This window comes from Heterodontus francisci, chromosome 26, assembly GCF_036365525.1.
Source record: "Heterodontus francisci isolate sHetFra1 chromosome 26, sHetFra1.hap1, whole genome shotgun sequence".
Classification (NCBI taxonomy): Eukaryota; Metazoa; Chordata; class Chondrichthyes; order Heterodontiformes; family Heterodontidae; genus Heterodontus; species Heterodontus francisci.
The window spans coordinates 14,296,124-14,321,017 of NC_090396.1; the positions used below are offsets into that span (position 1 = coordinate 14,296,124).

The 24,894-nt window shown below is 44.4% G+C and overlaps 1 protein-coding gene across 1 annotated transcript in view; it reads right to left on the reverse strand.

Moving 5' to 3' along the window:
- LOC137384529 (pre-mRNA splicing regulator USH1G-like) overlaps positions 1-23,906 on the reverse strand; it is a 48,847-nt gene extending 24,941 nt beyond the window's left edge. The window contains exon 1 of the mRNA XM_068058669.1: positions 23,743-23,906. Within this exon, the coding sequence (XP_067914770.1) occupies positions 23,743-23,906 (164 nt within the window). The remainder of the gene's footprint in view (positions 1-23,742) is intronic.
- Between the last annotated feature and the right edge of the window lie 988 nt (positions 23,907-24,894).

Genomic DNA, 24,894 nt, shown 5'->3' on the forward strand with positions numbered 1-24,894 from the left:
ATTAAGATACAAGAATAACGAGATTCCTGAAACGCTGTATATTATTAAGAATCAGAGTTATTCATTACTCAGCAGGAAGGCTTGTGTCAACCTACAACTGATATGTAGGGTAAAAGAAATTAAAGGACAAGAGAACCAAACAAAGGGATTTTAGGGCTGAATTCCCAAAGCCACGTAGAGGATTGGGAAAACTGAAAACAGAATATCACATCACTCTGAGATAAGAGGCAGAGCCAATGTGTTTATTTGCACCAAGAAAGGTCCCACACCCACTCCTGGAAAAGGTTAAAAAAGAAATAGAAGCAATGGTGAACCAAGGAGTGATATCAGCAATAATTAAAGCTACCAAATGGTGTTCTGGTATGGTTCCAGTAAAGAAACCAAATGGATCCATAAGAATCTATGTCAACCTTGCTCAACTTAACAAAACAGGAGAGATCCACCAAATGGCAGCAGTGGATGAAAGTTTGGCAAAACTGGGAAAAAGTTCCATATTTACAAAATTAGATGCAAACAGTGGATTCTGGCAGTTACCATTGGATGGAGTCCAACTTGTTGACAACACTTATAACATCATTTGGGAGATTCTGTTTCAACAGATTATCATTTGGTATAACATCGACACTGGAGATCTTTCAGAGAATGATGCCAAGAGTCCTGGAAGGTATAGAGGGAATAATCTGTCACGTGGACGATGTCTTAATTCACAGAGCAAACCAGAAAGAACATGACACTAGGCTAACAGCTGTACTACAAAGACTAGAAGAAGTAGATGTTATTGAAGAAAAACAAAGACTTTGAACAGGCAGTGTTAAGCTAATGATCTACACCAATTCAGAATGGGTTAGCCCCCTGCTAATTGTTAATGGGAAGAAAGTTGAAGGCACAACTTCCTATACTCCCAAGTACACTAAAGCCATGAATTAGCACAGAAGGCTTGGAAAAAGTGAGGGAGAGAGAAGATAGAGTAGGGTCAGTTCAAGCTGAATTGTGATAGACACTACAGAGTGAGAAATCTGCCAGACATCCAACCTAGACAATTAGTTTGGGTTAAAGACCAGAGTCGATATGGAGAAGTGATGGAGAAATCACCTTATCCACAATCATACGTTGTCCAGTCTGACAAGGGGATAATAAAAAAGGAACAGAAGATCATTTGTACCAGTTCCGCAGAAGAAACAAATGGAAGAAATGCAAGAGAATCAGTCATCATTGGTTAACAAACCCGTGATACAACAATCAGCAGACAACCCAGAGGACAACCCAGATAGAGAACTGGAGTCATCGAATAGTTCCACTCGAATACAAGAAAGTGAAGAGGAAGAACTAAAAGACTTAAAACTTCAAACATCTTCAAATGAAAGGGGAACATGTTGTGGTCGAGTTGTGAAAACGCCACAGCATTACTTAACCTGATGAATGAATTCAGAGACTTGGAGGGAGATGTAGTATAATGTGATGTAGGTTGTTGCTAGGTAATTATGTAAATAAACTGTGAGCATCATTACAGGATGTGATGTCAAGGATTGTACAGAACCTCATGTGAGGAGTATTGTAGTGACAGCCATAGATGCCAGACTTTTGTAAATAAACTCCAGTTACCTTAAGCCACAGACTAATATCTTCATTGGATACAAAGAGTGCAGTAACCTGGATATTACAACTGTCAACTGGTTTGTCTTGCAATTTTACCTGGACAGCAGATTGAAAATCTAGTCTATTATTCTTATTCTATGCCCTATCCATAAGACAAGAGCTTTCAGCTTTGTGTGTCATCCCTGACTCAGTGAGTAGTTCTCTTGTCATCTAGTCAGAAGATTGTAGATTTGAGTCTCACTCCAAAGAATTGAGCACAAGATCTAGGCTGACACTCCAGTACAGTACTGAAGGAGTGCTGCACTGTCGGCGGTACCATCTTTTGGCTGAGATTATAAATCTGTCCTTTCAGGTGGACATAAAAGATCCCATGACCCTATTTTGAAGAAGATGAGGGGAGTTAGCCCTGGTGTTCTGGTCAATATTTATCCCTCAATGAACATCACAAAAACAGATTATCGGGTCATCATCACATTGCTGTTTGTGGGAGCTTGCTGTGTGCAGATTGGCTGTCATGTTTTCTACATCAGTGACCACACTTGAAAAGTATGTTATTGACTATAAAGCACTTTGGGGCATCCTGAGGTTGTGAAAGGTGCTATAGAAATGCAAGTCTTTCTTTTTTTCTCTGTCTGTCCCCTTCCCTCTCTCTATGTCATAACCATTCTCTCTATAATTACAATGGCCTCTAATCTTTCCTTCCTTGTTCTTCCAACTATCCTGCATGCTCCTCTCCGCATTCTCACTGTTCAAACCAAGGTGATAGTGTAGTGCTTTGTACCCAGTATTCATAGATTCTGAGGCCCAAAGACTGCAACACAGCCAGGTACTGAGCACCCAAAACATGACCAACCAATCCCAGTACTGGCATTGCCTCGTCACACCTTCTCCAACTTTAACACATTCATTCTCAGAAGCTCAAACCTGGCACTCCCTCCCTTCCTCCCTCCCTCGCCCCCTCCTCCTCTTCCTCCAATCTCACAGATTTATTAAACAAAAGCTTGGTGTCACCAACCCAATTCTCACCTGGGAGAGGGTGCCGAGGAGATTGGTACCAGGGATGAGGGGCTTCAGTTATGTGAAGAGACTGGAGGTTCTGGGGAGATTTAACAGAGGTGTTTATAATGATGAAGGGTTTTGATAAAGTAAATGGGAGGAATCTGTTTCCAGTGGCAGGAGGTTGGTAACCCTGCACACAGACTTAAGGTAAAGTTGGCAAAAGAAGCCACAGAGGAGATCAGGGGAATTATTTTACTCAGCGACTTGTTGTAATCTGGAATGCGCTGCCTGATCGGGCAATGGAAGCAGATGCAATAGTAACTTTTAAAAGGGAATTGGTAAGACCTTGAAACGGGAAAATCAACAGGGCTTTGGGGAAAAAGCCGAGAAGTGGGACTAATTGGATAGTTCTTTCAAAGAGCCAGTACAGGCACGATGGGCTGAATGGCCTCCTTCTGTTCTGTTTGATTCTGTGATTAATTCGCCTTTACTCTTTATAACCTTAGTGGTGCACTGCACTTTGGATATCAGTCCAACACTGAAAGCTCCTGAATAGAAAGTACCAGCAGATGGAGAAATTAGTGATTGCGCAGTCCCAGCGAGGAGGTGCACTTGAGGGCAGAGGGTTCTCGTACTGTGATGTAACCCAGTCACTAAATCTACCTACTATAGACACCAAGATGACCACAGGGCCATCGGTTACAACAACAACTTATATTTATTTGCCGCCTTTCACATACTAAAACATCCCAAGACATTTCACAGGAGTGTTAGTAAGCAAAATTTGACGCCAAGTGTCAGGCAAGCCCCCCACCTGCCAAGGCTGACGCACACATTATTTCGCCACATGAACATTAAAACTTAAAATTGCAAGCCCCTGACTGGAAAGACATTTGCATAGTAACAGACAGTGTTGGAACAATGGAGACCCAGTCGTTGCTTCCCCAATACACAGAAGAAGTGGTCAGATCAGTTTGAGTCACATGACTAACTGACCATTGCAGAAATTTGAACTGAGTGTTTTAAATTGGAGAAGACAGTGTTTGAAATCAGAAGGCTGTTTTTTTCCAGGACTGAGAACATCTCTCTCCTGTCTGCTCTCATCTCGCTCACACCAGCATCAGAAAACATTGAAGACATATGAACACTAAGAGAGAAAAATGTCCCATAGTGAACAAGGTTTAAGAAGAATACTGGGCCCCAACGAAAAGTAAGAACTGTCTACAATCAATAGCTCTACGGCGAGCTGGAAACACAGCACAGTAAACAAGAAACTCTTCTGAAATTGCCTCAAATCTCTCCATTTTATTTTTCTTCTCTTTTCTGTTCCTATTTGCATGTGTGTATCACGTGTGCATGCTAGCGTGGGCGTGTCGTATATCCGTAGGCGTGAACTATATTGAAGTTTAAGTAAGTTTAATAAATTTCACTTTTCTTCTTTAAACCTAAGAAAAACCTGGTGTGCTCATTTCTTTGCCTTATAATTGGAAAGCTGTGAACAAGGATTCACAAAGGGGGAGCTCAAAACACAGTGTGTTTAAAATTAAACCCTGTTACAATAAGACCAGGTGAAGTTAATAACAGACTCCTAGACACCTTGCTCACCTGGTCGTAACAGAAATTTGGGTGCTAATGTCCAGGATTTTACCCATAAACAAACAAGTGAAATTGGAAGTGGAAAGTCAAATTGTTCCCAGTCAATCTTGTGGTTGTCTGTGATTGAATACCAACATGTCTGTAACTAAAGCAAGCAGCTCTCCAAGCCAGGGTGAAGTAACTTGGGATAAGTTAAAAGCACTGTCTATGGAGGAGTTGAAGAAAATGGCTGAGCAGTGTGGGATCACTGTATGCGGCAAGGCCAGGAAGTCTGAACTCCTAAGACTAGTGGCCAACCATTTTTCCCTTGAATCTGAAGAAGCAGACGCAGGGTTAGAAGTAGACCCAGAGAGGGTACTGCTAACAAAAATACAATTGGAACAAAGGAAACTTGAATTTGAGGAAAGAGAGAGGGTGAAAGAGAGGGCCTTCCAGTTGGAACATGAAGAAAAGCAAAGACAGGAGAGGGAACGAGAGAGAGAGGAGAGAGACAGAGAAAGAATATTCTGGAAAGAATGCAAAGAAAGAGAGTTAAGGCGGCTTGAGTTAGCTCGGGGGCGATAGAGTAACCCCAGTGAAAGCATGGCCAATATGGAGGAGCAGAATTCAGGGCTGGGTACAAGATTGCTAAAACTTGTTCAATTAATTCCGAAATTCAATGAGGAAGATGTGGAAGAATTTTTGTGTCTTTTGAGAAACTGGCAAGGCAGCTAAAATGGCCAGCTGAGACCTGGTCTCTTTTACTAACCGGAAAAGCCCATGAGGTTTATTCTTTGTTGCCAGATGAGAGTTCATCAAATTATGAACTGACCAAAAATGCTATCCTCAGGGCATATGAATTAGTACCCAAAGCCTACCACCAAAAGTTTAGAACCCTCAAGAAGCAAGCTAATCAAACTTATCTGGAGTTTGAAAGAAGTAAGCAGCTGGCTTTTGACCAGTGGCTGAGGGATTTAAAAATACAGCTCAGTTATGAGACTCTCAGAGAAGTAATCCTGTTAGAGGAGTTTAAAAACTCTGTCCTACTCTCAATAAAGACCCATGTAGAGGAGCAGCTGGTCCAGAGAGACCGGCAAGCGGCCGTTCTGGCCGATGAGCTTGCTTTAATTTATGTCGATTTCCCAGGGGAGAATCTTTCCTGATCACCTCCATGAATCTGAAAAAGACAAAGGGTGGGAAGGTGATGGGAGCCCAGGCAGTCCAGGGAGAGAAAGGAAAGCAGGAGACACAGGGGGCCCTCCTCCAGCCAAAAAGGAAGGTGCTGTGAGAAAAAGTGATACCTGGAGACCTGTGTGCTTCCATTGTAATAAGGCAGGGCATTTAAAAGCTGACTACTGGAAACTAAAGGGGAAACCGGTACGGTTAATCAGGGCACACCCGCTCAGTGTAGACGGGACCCTGATGGAAAGCAGCAGAACAAGCTGTGGCTTTAACTGCAGTAAGAGTGCAACCCAGGAAGCTTACTATGGCCAGTGCAGGAAAATCTAATAGGATTCCTGAAGGTTATCAGGGTTTTGTATTTGAAGGGAAAGTAACCCCATATCCCTCGAGTGGGCCAAGCAAGACCATAGTGATTCTCAGGGAACAGGGGCCACTGGAGCCTTTTTACTGGTAAAAGACCTGACCTTTCCTCCAGAGAGTGCAGTGAACACTAGAATGGTGGTGAATGGCATTGGAGGGCAGTGTATGCCTGTACCTGTACAGCGGGTGCACCTGGAGTGCGACCTAGTTTTGGGACCGGTGACCGTAGAGATTGTCTCTAGTTTGCCTATGGATGGGGTTGACCTGCTCCTAGGTAATGATCTGGCGGGGGTGAAGGTGGTAGCCCCCCTAGTAGTGAAAGAGAGACCGCAGGAGATCAGAGAGACAGTGCGGTGGCAGGAGACGGACCCCTGCAGAGTCCCTGAATGTGTAGTGGGTCAGGATCAAACCAGCTCCCCCAGAGGAGACTGCATTGGCACTGCAGGCAGATGACCAGGTCTGTCTCTCTGTCTGAGACTTTCTTTGGAAAGTTAGAAGACCCAGGGAATGAATTTAATGGATTTCCCTAGCTGAGGCTCAGTGAGTCGACCCAGTATTGCACGAGTTAGCACCGGCTGCCCAGTCTGAAAGTGAAGCAGAGGGAGTCCCTGATTGCTACTATTTAAAGAATGAGGTACTGATGAGGAAATGGAGTTCTCCTCACAGACCTAAGAGCAAGGATTGGACAGTAGTTCACCAGTTAGTGGTGCCACAGAGGTACCGGGGAGAAATATTAAGAAGGGCCCATGAGACTACAGTAGCTGTACATGCCGGTATACGAAAGACCAAAGCCCGTCTAAGACAGCAGTTTGACTGGTCAAAACTCCACAAAGATGTGATGGAGTACTGCAGGAGTTGCCACATGTGCCAGGTTGAGGGGAAACCCCAACCTACAGGGAAACCTGCACCCGTAAGTCCTATACTGGAGTTAGGAGGTCCCTCCAGCAGAGGGTTGGTGAACTGTAAGGGACCCTCGCTGAGAACAAATGGGGACAGGCAGGCACATGGCTGGCAAAAGTTTAGAAAGAGAAGGGGAAGAAGTGAACAAGAGGGCAGGTTAAAGGAAGTCCGGGAGGAATCCCAGATGAAAACCCCTATTGACTGGTCAACCAACCCAGAAAAATGTGAAAAGTTATACCCCACTTCCTCCTATGTAAATGCAGACTCTAGAAGTACCCCACCAGAGTTGCTAACAGCATTTACAGGAACCTGCAGAGACAAAGAGAGACGTCTGGGGGCACAGAAACCGTGAGGGTGATGCCTCACCTAGTCAAAGTGCCACAGGAGAGTGCAGCCAAGTCTGCACAAATACCTGCAACTAGGAGTGTCCCAGAGAATTAAGGGGAGAGCAACAAAGACTCCTCCCCCACAAACAGAGGAAAAGGGAACCATCCATCCCATTGAAGCCAAAACTCTTCGCATGACTCAGAGAGTTCAGGATAGACCCGCCCACTACTAACTCTCCTGAGAAATAAAGGGAAAATTAAAACAGCCCTGGCACTCAGAACAGACCATTTTTAATAAGCTTTAAAATTGGTGAATAAATGGAAATAAATGAGAGAAATGCATGGCTTTTCTTTCTGTATCTTATATTTTTCTCAAACCCTGTAATGAAATGTGCCATTTTTCTTCAAATTGCATTTCATTCCCCTGGGTATGGAGGTGCCAGGCAAACCCCCACCTGCCAAGGCTGAGGCACACATTATTTTGCCACATGAACATTAAAACTTAAAATTGCAAGCCCCTGACTGGAAAGGCATCTGCATAGTCTCTGACAGTGTTGGAACAAGGGGACCCAGTCATTGCTTCCCCAATACACAGAAGAAGTGGTCAGACCAGTTTGAGTCACATGACTAACTGGCTGTTGCAGAGGTTTGAACTGAGAGTTTTAAATTGGAGAAGACAGTGTTTGAAATCAGAAGGCTGTTTTTCTCCTGGACTAACATCTCCTGTCTGCTCTCATCTTGCTCACACCAGCATTCAAGACAGAGAGAAAAGTCTCCTACAGTGAATAAGGTTTAAGAAGAATACTGGGCCCCAACGAAAAGTAAGAACTGTCTACAATCAAGAGTTCTACGGCGAGCTGGAAACACAGCACAGTAAACAAGAAACTCTTCTGAAATTGCCTCAAATCTCTCCTTTTTATTTTTCTTCTCTTTTCTGTCCCTATTTGCATGTGTGTATCACGTGTGCAAGCTAGTGTGGGCGTGCCGTATATCCGTAGGCGTGAACCGTATTAGAGTTTATATTTAAGTAAGTTTAATAAATTTCACTTTTCTTCTTTAAACCTATGAAAAACCTGGAATGCTCATTTCTTTGCCTTATAATTGGAAAGCTGTGAACAAGGATTCACAAAGGGGGAGCTCAAAACACAGTGTGTTTAAAATTAAACCCTGTTACCATAAGACCAGGTGAAGTTAATAACAGACTCCTAAACAGCTTTCTCACCTGGTCATAACACCAAGTCACATTCAGAGATATTAGGACCGGTGAAAGAGAAGGCTTTAAAGAGCATATCAAAGGAGAAGAGAGAGGCGGAGCGGTTTAGGGAGGGAATTCCAGAGCTTAGGGTCTCGGCAGCTGAATGCACGGCCGCCAGTGGTGAGGCGATGCACAGTGTTTTGATTATTTATTTCCAGTCTCCCTTAAATGCTTGGCCGACCTCTGTGAGCAATGGATAAAGGTCAGAGTGTGATGCTCCCAATTAAACTGTCACAGTTAATTAACAGCAACACTGGGCAGCTGAAGGTCAGTTCTCATTTGATCTCAGAATGATGGAAAGGGTTTGCAAATCCGCATCATCTGCGACCGGAGAGGACTTCCTTCAGCATGAGTTATTGCCTGGACTCTAATGAGATAGTGAGTGGGATCAAACAAACTGCAGATCTTTAGCTTCATTAAAATGTTAAGCAGAGCAGCTGGTCAAGTCAGGACCAATAAAATGACACATTTTGTAACCTATCCATCCAGAAATGAGCAATCAATTTAGCAGCTGGGAGCAGGCCAGGGAGTGGCAGTTGAATGGGAGTGGGGGATGTGTTCACCCCCCACCCCTCCCCCCCACCCCCCCCCCGCACCGAGGACGCACATGATTTGATGGGGCGGTTTCAGTTTCCTGAACAGGGAGGGCAGGAATGGCTCAGCACAAGGTGAAACGAGCCTTCCCCTCCCCAGTGACACTCGACAATGCCAGCCTCAGTCACAGCAAACAACTACTGTTCTTATTCAGAGAGCTCGGGTCAAAACATAGGACAGCAGCATAGGACAGAGTGAGGGTGAGGATGTGATCGTCAACTTTGGTTCGACCAATTCCAGGAGCTCATCACATGAAATAAAACAAAATGGCAAGAAAGATGTTTTAGTTACAAGGTTAGGCAGGAAAAGCTGGGGTTGTTCTCAAAACAAAGGAGATTGAGGGGAGATGGTACAGTGAGTGGTAATGACCTGGGACTCACTGCCCACGAGGGTGGTGGAAGCGGAGACAATCAATGATTTCAAAAGGAAATTGCATGGCCACTTGAAGGAAATAAACTAGCAGGGTTACGGAGATCGAGCCAGGGCATGGGACTGGCTGAATGGCTCCGTGGAGAGCTGGCATGGATTTGATGGGCTGAATGGCCTCCTTCTGTGCTGTAAATGACTCTATGACTTGTATTTAGCACCTTTTACAACATCGGCATCCTAAAGCATTTTACTAGGAATTATGTACTTTTGAAGTGTCATCGCTGTTGTAATATCGAAAATACGACAGCCAATTTGTGCGCAGCAAGGGCAAAGGTCATGGGGACAGAGACACGGATGAGGGTTTCAGTAGCAGATTAGCTGAGGTTGTGTTGGAACTGGGAGATATTATGGGGTTGGAAATAGGCAGTCCTTAGTGACGGACTCACAGCTCACCAATTGAAAACTGGCCCACAATTAAAATTGGATTCCTTTTTGATAGCACACTGCTGTCTAATAACAGGTAACAGGTGAGGGAGCTGTCTCGAAGTTACAATTTGCCTTCAGGTGTACTCTGCATTGCTGTTTCCTGGGAGAGTGAAACAATCATCCTCTGGCAGGTAGGTGACTCTAGGTCTCCACCTATAATCATGGGGCCTGCTGGTTCCTCTGCTATCCTACTTTCCCTGGTGACATTTAAACCACAAATAACTGTGGTGTATATCTTGACATTGTGCGACTTAGAAAGACAGATGCTAGCCAATCAGCAGCCTGTGATCCATCTCAACAGTGGTGCCCCTATAGTCGAATAGCCGGTCAACACTCACTGTCCTAGTGGACACTTGGTGAGCACCCCACTTAGATGAGGTGAGGGTGGGTCAATTCAACAGAAATAAATATTGGGACAGATGTAAAACAGGCTGCTGATTCACTATCATCTGTTTTACACAACACCTGTATTTCAGAAACGTCAAAAAACAAACTTACTTAAAGGGGTAAAAAAAACACAAATTTTTATGAATTTATAAGGCAGGAACTATAACAAAATGAGCAATTTTGAAGCCTATGAGATTAAAGGGACAGTGGTTGTGTGGACATGACATTGGTTAAGGGACAGAAAGGAGAGAGTAGTGGTGAGCAGTTGTTTTTCAGACTGGAACAAATTAGACAGTGAATTCCTCAAGATTCAGTGTTGGGATCACTGCTCTTTTGATATATATTAATGACCTGGACTCGGGTACACAGGGCATAATTTTAAAGTTTGCAGATGACACAAAACTTGGAAGTGTAGTAAACAATGAGATGGATGGTAACAGACTTCAGAAAATGTGCAGATGTATGGCAGATGAATTTTAATGCAGAGAAATGTGAAGTGATGCATTTTGGTAGGAAGAATGAGGGGAGACCATATAAACTAAATGACAGCATTTTAAAGGGTGGGATGCTGCAGTAACAGAGAGACCTGAGGTGTATGTACACAAATCTCTGCAGGACAAGTTGAGAAAGCTGTTAAAAAGGCTTACGGGATCCTTGTCTTTATAAATAGAGGCGCAGAGTACAAAATCAGGGAAATTATACTAAACCTATAAAAATCACTGGTTAGGCCTTAGCTGTCCAATCCTGGGCATCACACTTTAGGGAGGATGTCAAGGCCTTGGAGAGGGTGCAGAGAAGATTTACTAGAATGGTATCAGAGCTGAGGGACTCCAGTTAATGTGGAGAGACTGTAGAAGCTGGGGTTGTTCTCCTTAGAGAACAATGTAGGCAAATGTGAGGTCATCTAGTTTGGACCTATAAAGGATAAAACAGGGTACTTTCTAAATGATGAAAAGCCAGAAACAGTTGAGGTCCAATGAGACTTGGGTTCCATGTACACAGATCATTAAAATGTCATGAATAGCTACAGAAAATAATCAAAATGTCTAATGGGATGCTGGCCTTTTTTTATTTATTTTATTTAGAGATACAGCACTGAAACAGGCCCTTCAGCCCACCAAGTCTGTGCTGACCATCAACCACCCATTTTATACTAATCCTACATTAATCCCATATTCCCTACCACATCCCCACAATTCTCCTACCTACACTCGGGGCAATTTACAATGGCCAATTTACCTATCAACCTGCAAGTCTTTGGCTGTGGGAGGAAACCAGAGCACCCGGCGAAAACCCACACAGTCACAGGGAGAACTTGCAAACTCCACACAGGCAATACCCAGAATTGAACGTAGGTCACTGGAGCTGTGAGGCTGCAGTGCTAACCACTGCACCACTGTACCACCTGAAACAACCAGAATACAAGGGAGTAGCAGTCATGCTTCAGTTATTTAAAGCTCTGGTTAGACTACACCTGGAGCACTGTGAGCAGTTCTGGGTACCAACATTAAGAAGCATATATTGGTCTTGGAGGGAGTGCTGCGTAGATTTAGCAGAATGATACCTAGACCTGAAGGGTTAAGCTACAAGGAGAGGTTAATCAAACTAGGGTTGTATTCCCTTGAATTTAGATTTGATCAAAGTTTTCAAGATATGATGGAGAACAGACAGGGTAGATAGAGAGAAACTATTTGCACTGGTTGGGGAGTCTAGGCCTGGGGATATTGTATAATAATTACAACCAGAACTTTCAGGAGTGAAATTCCTCACACAAAGGGTGGTAGGAAGATGTCTGGAACTCTCTTCCACAAACAGCAATTGACACTAGATCAATTGTTAAATTTATGTCTGCGATTGATAGATTTTTGTTGACTAAAGGTATTAATACATATCGGGCAAGGGCAGGTATGTGGTGTTAGAATGGAGATCAGCCATGATCCCATTGAACGGTGGAATAGGCTAAATGCTCTATTCCTGTGTTCCTACAGCAGAGAAGGTTAAGATGTGATTTAATAGAGATGTTCAAAATCATACAGAGTTTCATCGAGTGAATAATGAGAAACTGTTTCTAGCAGCTGAAGGCTTGGTATCCAGAGGACATGGTTCGATGTTTCTATGGACAGACTTGAGGTAACTGACAAAAGAGCAAGAGGTGAGATCAGGAAGATTTTTTACACAGTGAGTTGTTGTGATCTGGAATGTGCTGGCTGAAAGGGCGGTGGAAGCAGATTCAATCGTAACTTTCAAAAAGGAATTTGATAAAACCGCAGAAAATGTCAGGGCTATGGAGAAAGAGTAGGGGTGTGGGACTGATTGGATAGCTCTTTCAAAGAGACAGCACAGGAATAATGGGCTGAATGACCTCCTTCTGAGCTGTGTGACTTTTTAACATCATTTAAGAGGGAACTGGATAAGTATTTGAAAAGGGATATATAGCAGGTGGGGAAAGAGGTGACGAACTGGGATCAGAGTAGACAGTTCAAGTCGAAGGGCTAGAACTGGCACAGGGTCGATGAGTCGAAACTTTAATGGTGAAAGTTGCATCAATTGGTTTCCCTAAGCAAGGAAATATAAAAGGAATGTGGTAGGTTTCCTGCCCTGAGCCCTCTCAGAAAGTGTCAGTAATTCTCTACAGTCTGAGGTCTGCAATACGTGGCCTCAGAACCTGCTGATTTCTCTGCTTCGGCAGCAGTGCCTCCATGGCCAAATAGTCTGTCAATACTCAGTGTCCGAGCAGACACATGGAGAACACACCACTGAGATGAGGTAAAGGTGGGTCACTGGAATTCTGGGGAACTGCCCTCCCACTGCAACATTTGATTCCATGGTCTTGTTTTGGCCATTTAGTTTGGCAAAGTGGGTGCTGACTCCCCCCACATATGTGAGCAGTGTGCCGGAGCAGGTTCCTGATACACCTGGTTTGTCCTAATGTGACAGAGTCGCCCTGTTAACAACACACAGCCATCTGTACCTGACCTGCGAGAGGGGAACTCTGCAGATCTGGATTCTCCAGCCTTTGCTGTAGCTGCTGCAGAAGTCTGTCCTAATGTGTTCCTTAGACACAGGCACATCATATATCCCTGGATCAGCCCCCCTATCCCGATAAAGATCACCAGAAAACACTAGGGGAGGCCTCACACAGTGGGCTAGCGGCCCAGGTTTATTTTGTGGGCCCAAGTGGAGCAGCACATCCATATGAAAGTTTACTAATTCCTGGGCCATAGTGTGAGCAGCTTCCAGAGGTCCCTGTAAGAGGCACTGGTCAGCCCAGTCACTGCCTGGTGCAAGTGGGAAGAGAGTGAGAGACAAACACTCCATGCACTTGTACCTCAAAATGACAATCAGGTCCTATGTCAAGCTCAAGGAACTGGATCTATTTACTTTAGAATAGTAGAGGCGACCTGTTAGAGGTTTATAAATAAAAAAAATAAAGGACTGGATAATATCTCTATTGAAAGATTATTTCAGTTTAACATAAGAACATAAATAGGAGATGGAGTAGGCCATTCAGCCCTTCAAGCCTGCTGTGGCATTCAACAAGACCTTGGCTGATCTTCCACCTCAGCTACACCTTCCCGCCCTATCCCCACATCCTCTGATTCACTTCGTGCCCAAACATCTATCAATTTCAGTCTTGAATACACTCAACGACTGAACATCCACAGCTCCCTGGGGTAGAGAATTTCAAAGATTCACAACCCTTTGAGAGAAGACATTTCTCCTCATCTCAGTCATAAATGGCTGACCCCTTATTCTGTGACTGTAACTCCATGTTCAAGACTCCAGGGAATGTAGGCCTAGTCTACTCAATCTCACCTCACAGGACAATCTCCTCATCCCAGCAACTAATCCAGTGAGTTTTCGTTGTACTCTCTCTAAGGCATGTCTATAACATTTGATCTATGTATCTCCTTCAATCGCTTAAGGGGGTTAGAGAGGAATTTTCCAGGTTATTTTCTTTTTCTTATTGACCCTGTGTTTTTCTGTTTGTTTAACTCTCTCGGAGATTACATTGCTGTGGACTGGGGGCAGGGATATTGCAGAGGAGGGATGAAGTGTTTAGTTATGATGCTCCGACCATCATTCTATGTGGAGCAGGCTTGATGGACAAGCTGGTCTTCTCTTGCCTGTCAATTCTGTATGTTTGTATGTCAGGGACACATACAATACGGGTTAGATGCAGAGTAAAGCTCCCTCTACACTGTCCCATCAAACACTCCCAGGACAGGTGCAGCATGGGATTAGATACAGAGTAAAGCTCCCTCTACACTGTCCCATCAAACACTCCCAGGACAGGTACAGCACGGGGGTTAGATACAGAGTAAAGCTCCCTCTACACTGTCCCATCAAACACTCCCAGGACAGGTACAGCATGGGGGTAGATACAGAGTAAATCTCCCTCTACACTGTCACAACAAACACTCCCCAGACAGTGTTTAGATACAGCAACAGCAACTTGCATTTATATAGCGCTTTTAACATAGTGGAATGTCCCAAGGCACTTCACAGGAGCCTATCAATCAAAATTTGCCACCGAGTGACATAATATTAGGCCAGGTGACCAAGAGCTTGGTCAAAGAGATAGGTATTAAGGAGCCTTTCAAAGGACACAGAGGTACAGAGGCAGAGAGGTGTAGGGAAGGTATTCCAGAACTTGGGGCCTAGTCAACTGAAGCCACGACCACCGATGGTGGATCAATTAAAATTGGGGATGCTCAAGAGGCCAGAATTAGATGAACACAGACATTTGGAGGATTGTAGGGCTGAAGAACGTTAAAAAGATAGGGAGGGGCGAGGCCATGGAGGGATTTGAAAACACAGATGAGAATTTTAAAATCGAGGCGTTGCCGACCAGAAAGCAATGTAGAATAGCGAGCACAGGGATGATAGGTGAATAGGACAGTGTGAGGAAGGACACAGGCACCAGAGTTTTGGATGAGCTCAAGTGTACAGAAGGTGTAATGTGAGAGGCTGGTCAGGAGACCATTGGAATAGTCCAGCCTAGATGCAACAAAGGCATAGGTTAGATACAGAGTAAAGGTCCCTCTACACTGTCCCATTAACCATCCTGCTCTTCCTCAAATAATGAAATGGGAATCTTTTCTATCCACCTGAGAGGGCAGATGGGGCCTCAGTCTAACACCTCATCCTGAATTCTCTGATTTAAGTGTCAGCCTGGATTACGTGCTTATCTCTCTGGAATAAGACTTGAACCCATAACCTTCTGACTCAGAGGCTAGAGTGATACCACTGAGCTACAGTTGACACCTTGGGGAGAAAGATGACTATTTAATGCCCATATTTACACTATACTGAAGGGCACAATGGCTGATTCTGTCTTATTGTGATTCCACTGTCTATCTGCATAATATGACTAAACATTATTATTTTTTTAAGTTGTGCAGGACACACATTTCCTGTCCACAAGGCTTACTTCCTGCAATCATGATTTATGGTCATGCTTTTCTGTCAACAATTCCCATTAAAAATTTGTATGTCAACATTGCCAATTCGATTTTGCTGTTATAATTGTCACAATGTAGTTGCAGCCTCTGGCTACTAGGTGGATTTGTGGCATGAGTTTCTGAAGGCCCTCTCTTTCAACTTCAGTTGCCCCTTGTATATAAAAATAGTAATTACTGACTGTGGATAACTATTAGCATGGCATTTTATACAAGATACCATGACACATAGTAACACAGCGACTAATGGTGACAGCATACAATAGCATAGAAATACAAACATTAAAAAAATGTGGAATTTCTTCTGGCCTTAGCCAAGCTGCTGTTGCAATATTGTGTACAGTTTGAGGCCCTTTGTTATCGGAAGCATAAAGCAATGTAAATGTGTAGTGTAGATTCACCAGGATGTCACTGAGGATGGAAGTATGAGGTAGGGGGTGTTACAATTACGTACCTGAAGAAATTAGGGATTTACTCCTTCGAGCTGAGCAGGTTAATGGGCCAACCTGGTAGAAAGTTTCAAGATCATGAAGCGTGACTAGTGAAAGAGTATTTCCACTGGTAACACGAGGGAACAAATTAAGATAAAAGAATTAATGGGGAGATTAGAAAACATTCTTCATTATTGGTGGTTGGAGTGTCAGATTCCTGATGGGCTGAATAGCCTGCTTCTGTGCTAGAACATTCACTGGCTCTACTTGCTGATTATAATAATATATTGTCATGCGTACAAGAAGTGCGACAATGAAAAATTATGGATGAAAACTGAAAAGTTATAAAAATTGGCTTTGTCTTTTAAAAATTGAACTTTTCTTATAAAAAGTGAACAATGTGCTTCAAAATGTCCACCAACGGTAAAAGACTTTGCCTTTGTATATTCAGACTATCTGATGGGGCAAAAGAATATCTTCAAAGTTAAGAGGTATCAATTGCACCCATCCTACACTCAACTTGAAATATTCCCAAATTGAATGGGTTCTTCTGAAACAAAGAAGATGTGAGTAGCCACATCCTGGACCATTGTCAGTCACTAAAGGGAGAAAATACCTGGTGCCCAGCAGAGTCGAGATTTAACAAACTTTTACCTTAAAAACCATCCCGTAAGAGAGAGACCCCAAAAGAAGCATCCAAGAAGCTTTTCCAGCTCAAGGGGCTGGGATAATTCCAACAAGCTAGAAGGGGTGCGCCCTGCTGTAGGATTCTACATCTACACTTATACAGTAGTGAATCTAGCAATGCAAAACTGGGCATCCATGAGGCGCTGTGGGCCATCAGCAGCAGCAGTGGAATTGTACTCAACCACAATCTGTAACCTCATGGCCCGGCATATCCCCCACTCTACCATTACCATCAAGCTGGGGGATCAACCTGGTTCAGTGAAGAGTGCAGAAGGGCATGCCTGGAGTAGCACCAGGTATACCTCAAAATGAAGTGTCAACCTGAAGCTACAACACAGGACTACTTGCGTGTCAAATAGCGTAAGCAGCATGCAATAGACAGAGCTAAGCAATCCCATAACCAATGGATCAGATCTAAGCTCTTCAGTCCTGCCACATCCAGTTGTGAATGGTGGTGGAAAAGCAAACAACTAACTGGAGGAGGAGGCTCCACAAATATCCCCATCCTCAATGATGGGGGAGCCCAGCACATCAGTGCGAAAGATAAGGCTGAAGCATTTGCAACAATCTTCAGCCAGAAGTCCTGAGTAGATGATCCATCCCGGCCTCCTCCTGAAGTCCCCAGCATCACAGTTGCCAGTCTTCAGCCAATTCGATTCACTCCACGTGATATCAGGAAATGACTGAAGGCACTGGGTACTGCAAAGGCTATGGGCCCTGACAACATTCCGGCAATAGTACTGAAGACCTGTGCTCCAGAACTTGCCACACCCCTAGCCAAGCTGTTCCAGTACAGCTACAACACTGGCATCTACCCGGCAATATGGAAAATTACCCAGGTATGTCCTGTACACAAAAAGCAGGACAACTCCAACCCAACCAATTACCGCCCCATCAGCCTACTCTCAATCATCAGTAAAGTGATGGAAGGGGTCGTTAACAGTGCCATCAAGTAGCACTTGCTTAGCAATAACCAGCTCAGCGACGCTCAGTTTGGATTTCGCCAGGGCCAGTCAGCTCCTGACCTCATTACAGCCTTGGTTCAAACATGGACTAAAGAGCTGAACTCAAGAGGTGAGGTGAGAGTGACTGCCCTTGACATCAAGGCAGCATTTGACCGCGTATGGCTTCAAGGAGCCCGAGCAAAACTGGAGTCAATGGGAATCAGGGGAAAAACTCTCCGCTGGTTGGAGTCATACCTAGCGCAAAGGAAGATGGTCGTGGTCATTGGAGGTCAATCATCTCAGCTCCAGGACATCACTGCAGGAGTTCCTCAGGGTAGTGTCCTAGGCACAACCATCTTCAGCTGCTTCATCAATGACCTTCCTTCAATCATAAGGTCAGAAGTGGGGATGTTCGCTGATGATTGCACAATGTTCAGCACCATTCGTGACTCCTCAGATACTGAAGCAGTCCATGTAGAAATGCAGCAAGGCCTGGACAATATCCAGGCTGGGACTGATATATGGCAAGTCATATTTGTGGCACACAAGTGCCAGGCAATGACCATGTCCAACAAGACAGAATCTAACCATCTCCCCTTGATTCAATGGCATTACCATCGCTGAATCCCCCACTATCAACATCCTGGGGATTACCATTGACCAGAAACTGAACTGGAGTAGCCATATAAATACCATGGTTACAAGAGCAGGTCAGAGGATAGGAATCCTGCAGCAAGTAACTCACCTCCTGACTTCCCAAAGCCTGTCCACCATCTACAAGGTACAAGTCAGGAGTGTGATGGAATACTCTCCACTTGCCTGCTGGATGCAGCCATGTCCATTTGATTGGCAGCCCATCTACAAACATTCACTCCCTCCACCACCGACGCACAGTGGCAACAGTGTGTACGATCTACAAGATGCACTGCAGCAACACACCAAGGCTCCTTATACAGCACCTTCCAAACTCGCGACCTCTACCAATTAGAAGGACAATGGCAGCAGATGTATAGGAACGCCACCACCTGCAGGTTCCCCTCCAAGCCACACACCATCCTAACTTGGAACTATATCGCTGTTCCTTCGCTGTCGCTGGGTCAAAATCCTGGAACTCCCTTCCTAGCAGCATTGTGGGTGTACCATCCCCACATGGACAGCAGCGGTTCAAGAAGGCATCTCACCACCACCTTCTCAAGGGAAATTAGGGATGGGCAATAAATGCTGGACTAGCCAGAGCCGCCCACATCCCAAGAATGAATTTTTAAAAAATTAGAAGTGACCCATTGTCTTCAAACTGAACTTTCAACCAAGAGAGAAACCTACAAAGACCTCAGGCCTGCAACCAATGAGAATTTGACTTTCGAGAGAATTCAATAGGTTTACCATGAACCCTGAAACCTAACCCTCCCCCTCTCCACTTGTCATCGTTTGCCCGTTTTCCTCTCCGTCTCTTCGTGTGTGTGTGTGTGTGTGTGTGTGTGTGTGTGTGTGTGTGTGTGTGTGTGTGTGTGTGTGTGTGTGTGTGTGTGTGTGTGTGTGTGTGTGTGTGTGTGTACGTTTGCGAGTGAATGCATGAGTGGATGTGGTTGTGATAATTTCAGGTGAAGGCACATTGATCAATAAATAATTAATTTTCTGTTTTAAACCCACAAGTAAACCTGTCGCTGTCTGTTTATTTGAAAAATAAAACAAAAAGGGGTTAAACCCCAGTAACAAACACTTGCTGTGGTCAGGTGGTGGGGGTTAAACAAATGGAACCACCCACAGCCCTCAGTACATGGCTATGGCAATATACTAGTTGTATAACAGTAAATATAGGAACATGGAAAATAGGAGGAGGCCATTCAGCCCTTCGAGCCTGTTCCGCCATTCCCTTACTGATCTGTATCTCAACTCCATTTACCCACCTTGGTTCCATAACCTTTAACTCTCTTGCCTAACAAAAATCTATCAATCTCAGTTTTGAAATTTTCAATTGACCCCTAGACTCAACAACCTCTTGGGTGGAGAGTTCCAGATTTCCATTACCGTTTGTGTGAAGAAATGCTTCGTGACCTCACCCCTGAACAGCCTGGCTCTAGTTTCAAGGTTATGCCACTTTGTTCTGGACTCCCCATTCAGAGGAAATAGTTTCTCTCTATCTAACCTATCAAATCCTCTAATCAATTTAAACACCTTAAATAGCTCACCCCTTTATCTTCCAAACTGAAGGGAATACAAGTCTACTCTATGCAAAATAAACCTTTATAAATCGCCAGTTAGGCCTCAGCTGGAGTACTGCTCCAATTCTGGACACTACACTTTCGGAAGGATGTTAAGACCTTGGAGAGGGTATAAAGCAGTTTTACTAGAATGGTACCAGGGACAAGGGTCTTCAATTATGTGGAGAGACTGGAGAAACTGGGATTATTCCCTTTAGAGCAGAAAAGATTAAGGGGAGATTTAATAGGGTGTTAAAATTTTGAGGTGTTCTGATAGAGTTTTTAGGGAGAAACTGTTTCCACTGGCAGGAGGGTCGGTAACCAGTGGACACTGATTTAAGATATTGGCAAAAGAACCAGTGGGGAGATGAGGAAAATTTATTTTACACAGTGAGTTGCTGTGATCTGGAACGTGCTTGCCTGAAAGGACGGTGGAAGCAGATTCAATAGTAACTTTCAAAAGGGAATTAGAAAAATAGAGTCATAGAGTCAATCGTGTCCATGCCGGCCATCAAGCACCTACCCATCCTAATCCCATTTTCCAGCACTTGGCTCCTAGCCTTGCATTCTATGGTGTTTCAAGTGCTCATCTAAATACTTCTTAAATGTTGTGAGGGTTCCTGCCTCTACCACCTCTTCAGGCAGTGTGTTCCAGATTCCAATCACCCTCTGGGTGAAAGAATCTTTCCTCAAATCCCCTCTAAACCTTCTTCCCCTTACCTTAAATCTATGCTCCCTGGATACTGACACCTCTGCTAAGGGAAAAGGTTTCTTCCGATCTAATCTATCAATGCCCATCATAATCTTGTATACCTCAATCATATCTCCCCTCAGTCTTCTCTGCTCTAAGGAAAACAACCCTAGCCTATCCAGTCTCTCTTCATAGCTGAAATGCTCCAGCCCAGGCAACATCCTGGTGAATCTCCTCTGCACCCTCTCCAGTGCAATCACATCCTTCCTATAGTGTGGTGCCCAGAACTGTACACAGAACTCCAGCTGTGGCCTAACTAGCATTTTGTACAGCTCCATCATAACCTCCCTGCCCTTATATTCTACGCCTCGGCTAATAAAGGCAAGTATCCCATATGCCTTCCTAACCACCTTATCTACCTGTGCTGCTGCCTTCAGTGATCTATGGACAAGTACACCAAGATCCCTCTGACCTTCTGTACTTCCTAGGGTCCCACCATCCATTGTATATTCCCTTGCCTTGTTGGTCTTCCCAAAATTCATCACCTCACACTTCTCAGGATTAAATTCCATTTTCCACTGCTCCGCCCATCTTACCAGCCCATCTATATCATCCTGTAATCTAAGGCTTTCCTCCTCACTATTTATGATACCACCAATTTTCGTATCATCTGCAAACTTACTGATCAGACCTCCTATATTCACGTCTAAATCATTAATCTACACTCCAAACAGTAAGGGTCCCAGCACCGATCCCTGCGGTACACCATTGGTCACAGGCTTCCACTCACAGAAACAACCCTCGACCATCACGCTCTGCCTCCTGCCTCTAAGCCAATTTTGGATCCAATTTACCAAATTGCCCTGAATCCCATGGGCTCTCACCTTCTTAACCAATCTCCCAATACTCGAAACGAAAAAAATAGCAGGGTTGGGATGAGGGAAGAGCTGAGGGTGGTATGGGGGAGGGGGGGTGAGTGAGACTAATTGGATAAGTCTTGAGATAAAAACCAACATTCCATGAGATTTTCACTATTTTCTGTATCTATTACTGATTTCTGTACTTGGATCCCTGAATCTCTCTGCTTCTCCACAGTTCCTAGCTTCTCACCATTTAGAAAGAACTCTGATCTATCTTTCCCAAGTCCAAAGTGTACATCCTTCCACTACCCCACATTGGACTCCATTTACCACAGCTTTGCCCACTCATGTAGTCTATCAATGTCCCTTTGCAATATCCTGCTCCCATCTATGCTATTTACTGTGCAGCCTAACAGTGTTTCAGCAAACGTAGATAAACAGTTCTCTATTCCTACACCCAAGTCATGTATAAATATAGGGGAAAGCTGCTATTGGGGGACACTGCTACTATTGCCTGTGGGATTTGTATAATATATATAGATTATTCCACAATATAACTGATGAGTGCCAGGGTATTCGAGCACGATCTTGCCCAGCATTTTCTTAATGCTACTGACTGCATTCTGATCTGTCCTGGCTGAATTATATAATATTTACACACTGGCTATTGTATCTCAGTAATTAGCAGCTGGTTCTCACTCAGTAAACCTACAAAGATTATGTCACAGTCATTAATATTTCAGTGTGGGCCTCTCTGCATCAGGAGACACTGACTGTCACTCGCACTGGGAGAAAGCAGTGTGAAGAATGGCCTGGGAGCTGTACACAACACAAGGTCACAAGTTTAATCCTCAGTCTGAACTGAAAGAGCTGGCCCATGTTAGCTCAGTGGCTGTGCCACGATGATCTGCCTCAGTTACAACTGGGCCAGGGACTGGAGAAATCAGCACCTGATCAGACAAGGTCTTTCTGTAACTCCTTTTCCAAACTGTCTCCGTTCCCACGGTTTAGCTAAACACCTCCCTTGTGCGCAGCGAGGCTCTATACCCACTGAATAAATCACAAGGCGCGATCATGAGAGTGATGCAGCTCAGGATCCACATTACAACACAACACAGGGACTGATGCAAAGGCAATTTGCAGCCATCACCCCTCCTTTCCCCACCCCTCCACTCATCTCTCCTCTCCCCTCCAAAGGCACTGGCTGTTCTGAGGGGTACAGGTTTTATCGGTGCCAGCCACCCTCCAGCCCCTTCATGGATGCACCCGAGCGGGCTATTCGAGCACAGACAGCATCACAGCTGAGCCCAATCCTGTCCTCAACCTGCTTTAACAACTTCATGTTTGAATGAATTTGAAAACAGCGCACTTACATTTGAACATAAGGTCAGTGCGAAAACAACAAAATGTTTCAGGAAACTTCTCAATGCGAAGGGAGATTCAGTTATGTGGAGGGACTGGAGAAACTACGCCTTCGAGCAGAGAAGGTTAAGGGGAGATTGATATAGGTGTTGAAAATCATGAATGGTTTTGAGAGAGTTAATAAGGAGAAACTGTTTCCAGTGGCAGGAGGGTCAGTGACTGGAGGACACAGAGTTAAGAAGGTTGGCAAAAGAGATAGTGGGGAGATAAAGAATACTTTTGTTGTGATCTGGAATGCACTGACTGAAAGGGCAATAGTAACTTTCAAAAGGAAATTGGATAACTAAAAAGAAAGATTTGCATTTATATAGCACTTTTCATGACCAGACATCTCAAAGTGCTTTACAGCCCATGAAGTACTTTTAAACTGTAGTCACTATTGCAATGTAGGAAAAGCAATTTGTGCACAGCAAGCTCCCACAAAGAACAATATGATAATGACTAGATAGTCTGTTTTTGTGATGTTGATTGAGGGAGAAATATTGGCCAGGACACCGGGGAGAAACTCCCCTGCTCTTCTTTGAAATCGTGCCATGGGATCTTGTACACCCACTCAAACAAATAGATAGGACCTCAGTTTACTGCCTTGTCCGAAGGATAGCACCTCCAACAGTGCAGCACTCCCTCAGTACACCCCACTGGAGTGTCAGCCTTGATTTTTTGGAGTGGGAGGTGAACCCCAAAGAGATAGGAGTGCTCCCAACTCAGCCATGGCTGACACTAATACCTGAAACACTTGAAAAGAAAAAAAAATTGCAGGGGAAGGAAAGAAAAGAAAATTTTGTTTCAGAGCTAATAAAGTGCTTTAGAAATGTGGTTACTGTTGTAACATAGGAAAGTGCAAGGGAGTGGGGCTAATTGGACAGCCCTTTGAAAGAGCCAGCACAGGCACAATGGGCCGAACAGTCTCCTTTTATGCTGTAGGATTATTTGAGTCAGTGGGAGATAAAAGATGCAACACAAACAACCTTAGAGTGATCACCGAGTGTGAGAGCTCTCTGGCAGGATGACTTACCCTCTGCTGACAATCAGCCGCAGTGCCTCCAGATTACCGTGGTAAACTGCCCAGAGAGTGGGAGTCATTCCATCCTCATCAGGGGAGTTCAGCTCCTTCTTGGTGGCCTCCTTTAGTAGATCCAGGTAACCATCCCGAGCTGCTTTGTGATATCTGTCGCTCATTGCGCTGCCTGCAGCTCCCGGGGAGGCATCGGGGGTCTGTTAACAAACAGAACCATGGAGAGGGCCAGGTGAGAGGCACAGGGTTCAGGAGCTACGACTAGTAGCAGCTGCACTCTGCGGATGAGTGCTGGACATCTGAGCAGGTAAACAGAAGCCCAGAGACTGATACTGGAGACTGCCCTCCCGGCATACCATCGGGTCCTAGTGCACCCAGACTCAGAATCCAATCATCCCAGGAAACCCATGTCTTAAGTACTTCACTGTTGGAATGATATACAAGAGCTTAATGATTCCACCAGACATTTCTTTATTATGTGTTGGCATTTAACGGGTACTAAACACAATGCTCAGTGTGGAGTTTTGTCTGGTTACACCCCGTGAGGTGCCTCCAGATGTTCTGGAAAGCTAAAGGCAGTATATAAATACACATTGTTGTTATTATTTGCATTGCCCAGGATCTAGACATTACCCAGGATCTACACATGACACAGGATCCTACTCAAGGTTGACACCCTCCCTAGGATGTGGGAGTGTTTGATGAGACAGTGTAGAGGGAGCTTTACTCTGTATCTAACCCAGTGCTGTACCTGTCCTGGGAGTGTTTGATGGGACAGTGTAGAGGCAGCTTTACTCTGTATCTAACCCTCACTGTAAGTGTTTCCTGATGTCACCCCTGAACTGTGTAGCTCTAATTTTAAGATTATTCCTCTTTGTTCTGGTCTCCCTCCACCAGAGGAATTAGTTTCTATCGACCCTATCAACTCCTTTAAACATCTTAAACCCTTTGATTATATCACTCTTTAACCTTCTAAATGAAAGAGATATGAGGGTACAGAGACACAAATCTCTAAAAGTAGCAGCCCAGGTTAATAAGATCATTTAAAAAGAGCAAACAAAGCACTGGGATCATTTCTAGAGGGGTAGAATTGAAAAGACAAGAAGTTATGTTAAATGTATATAGTATGGTTAGATCACACTCCAAGTTCTG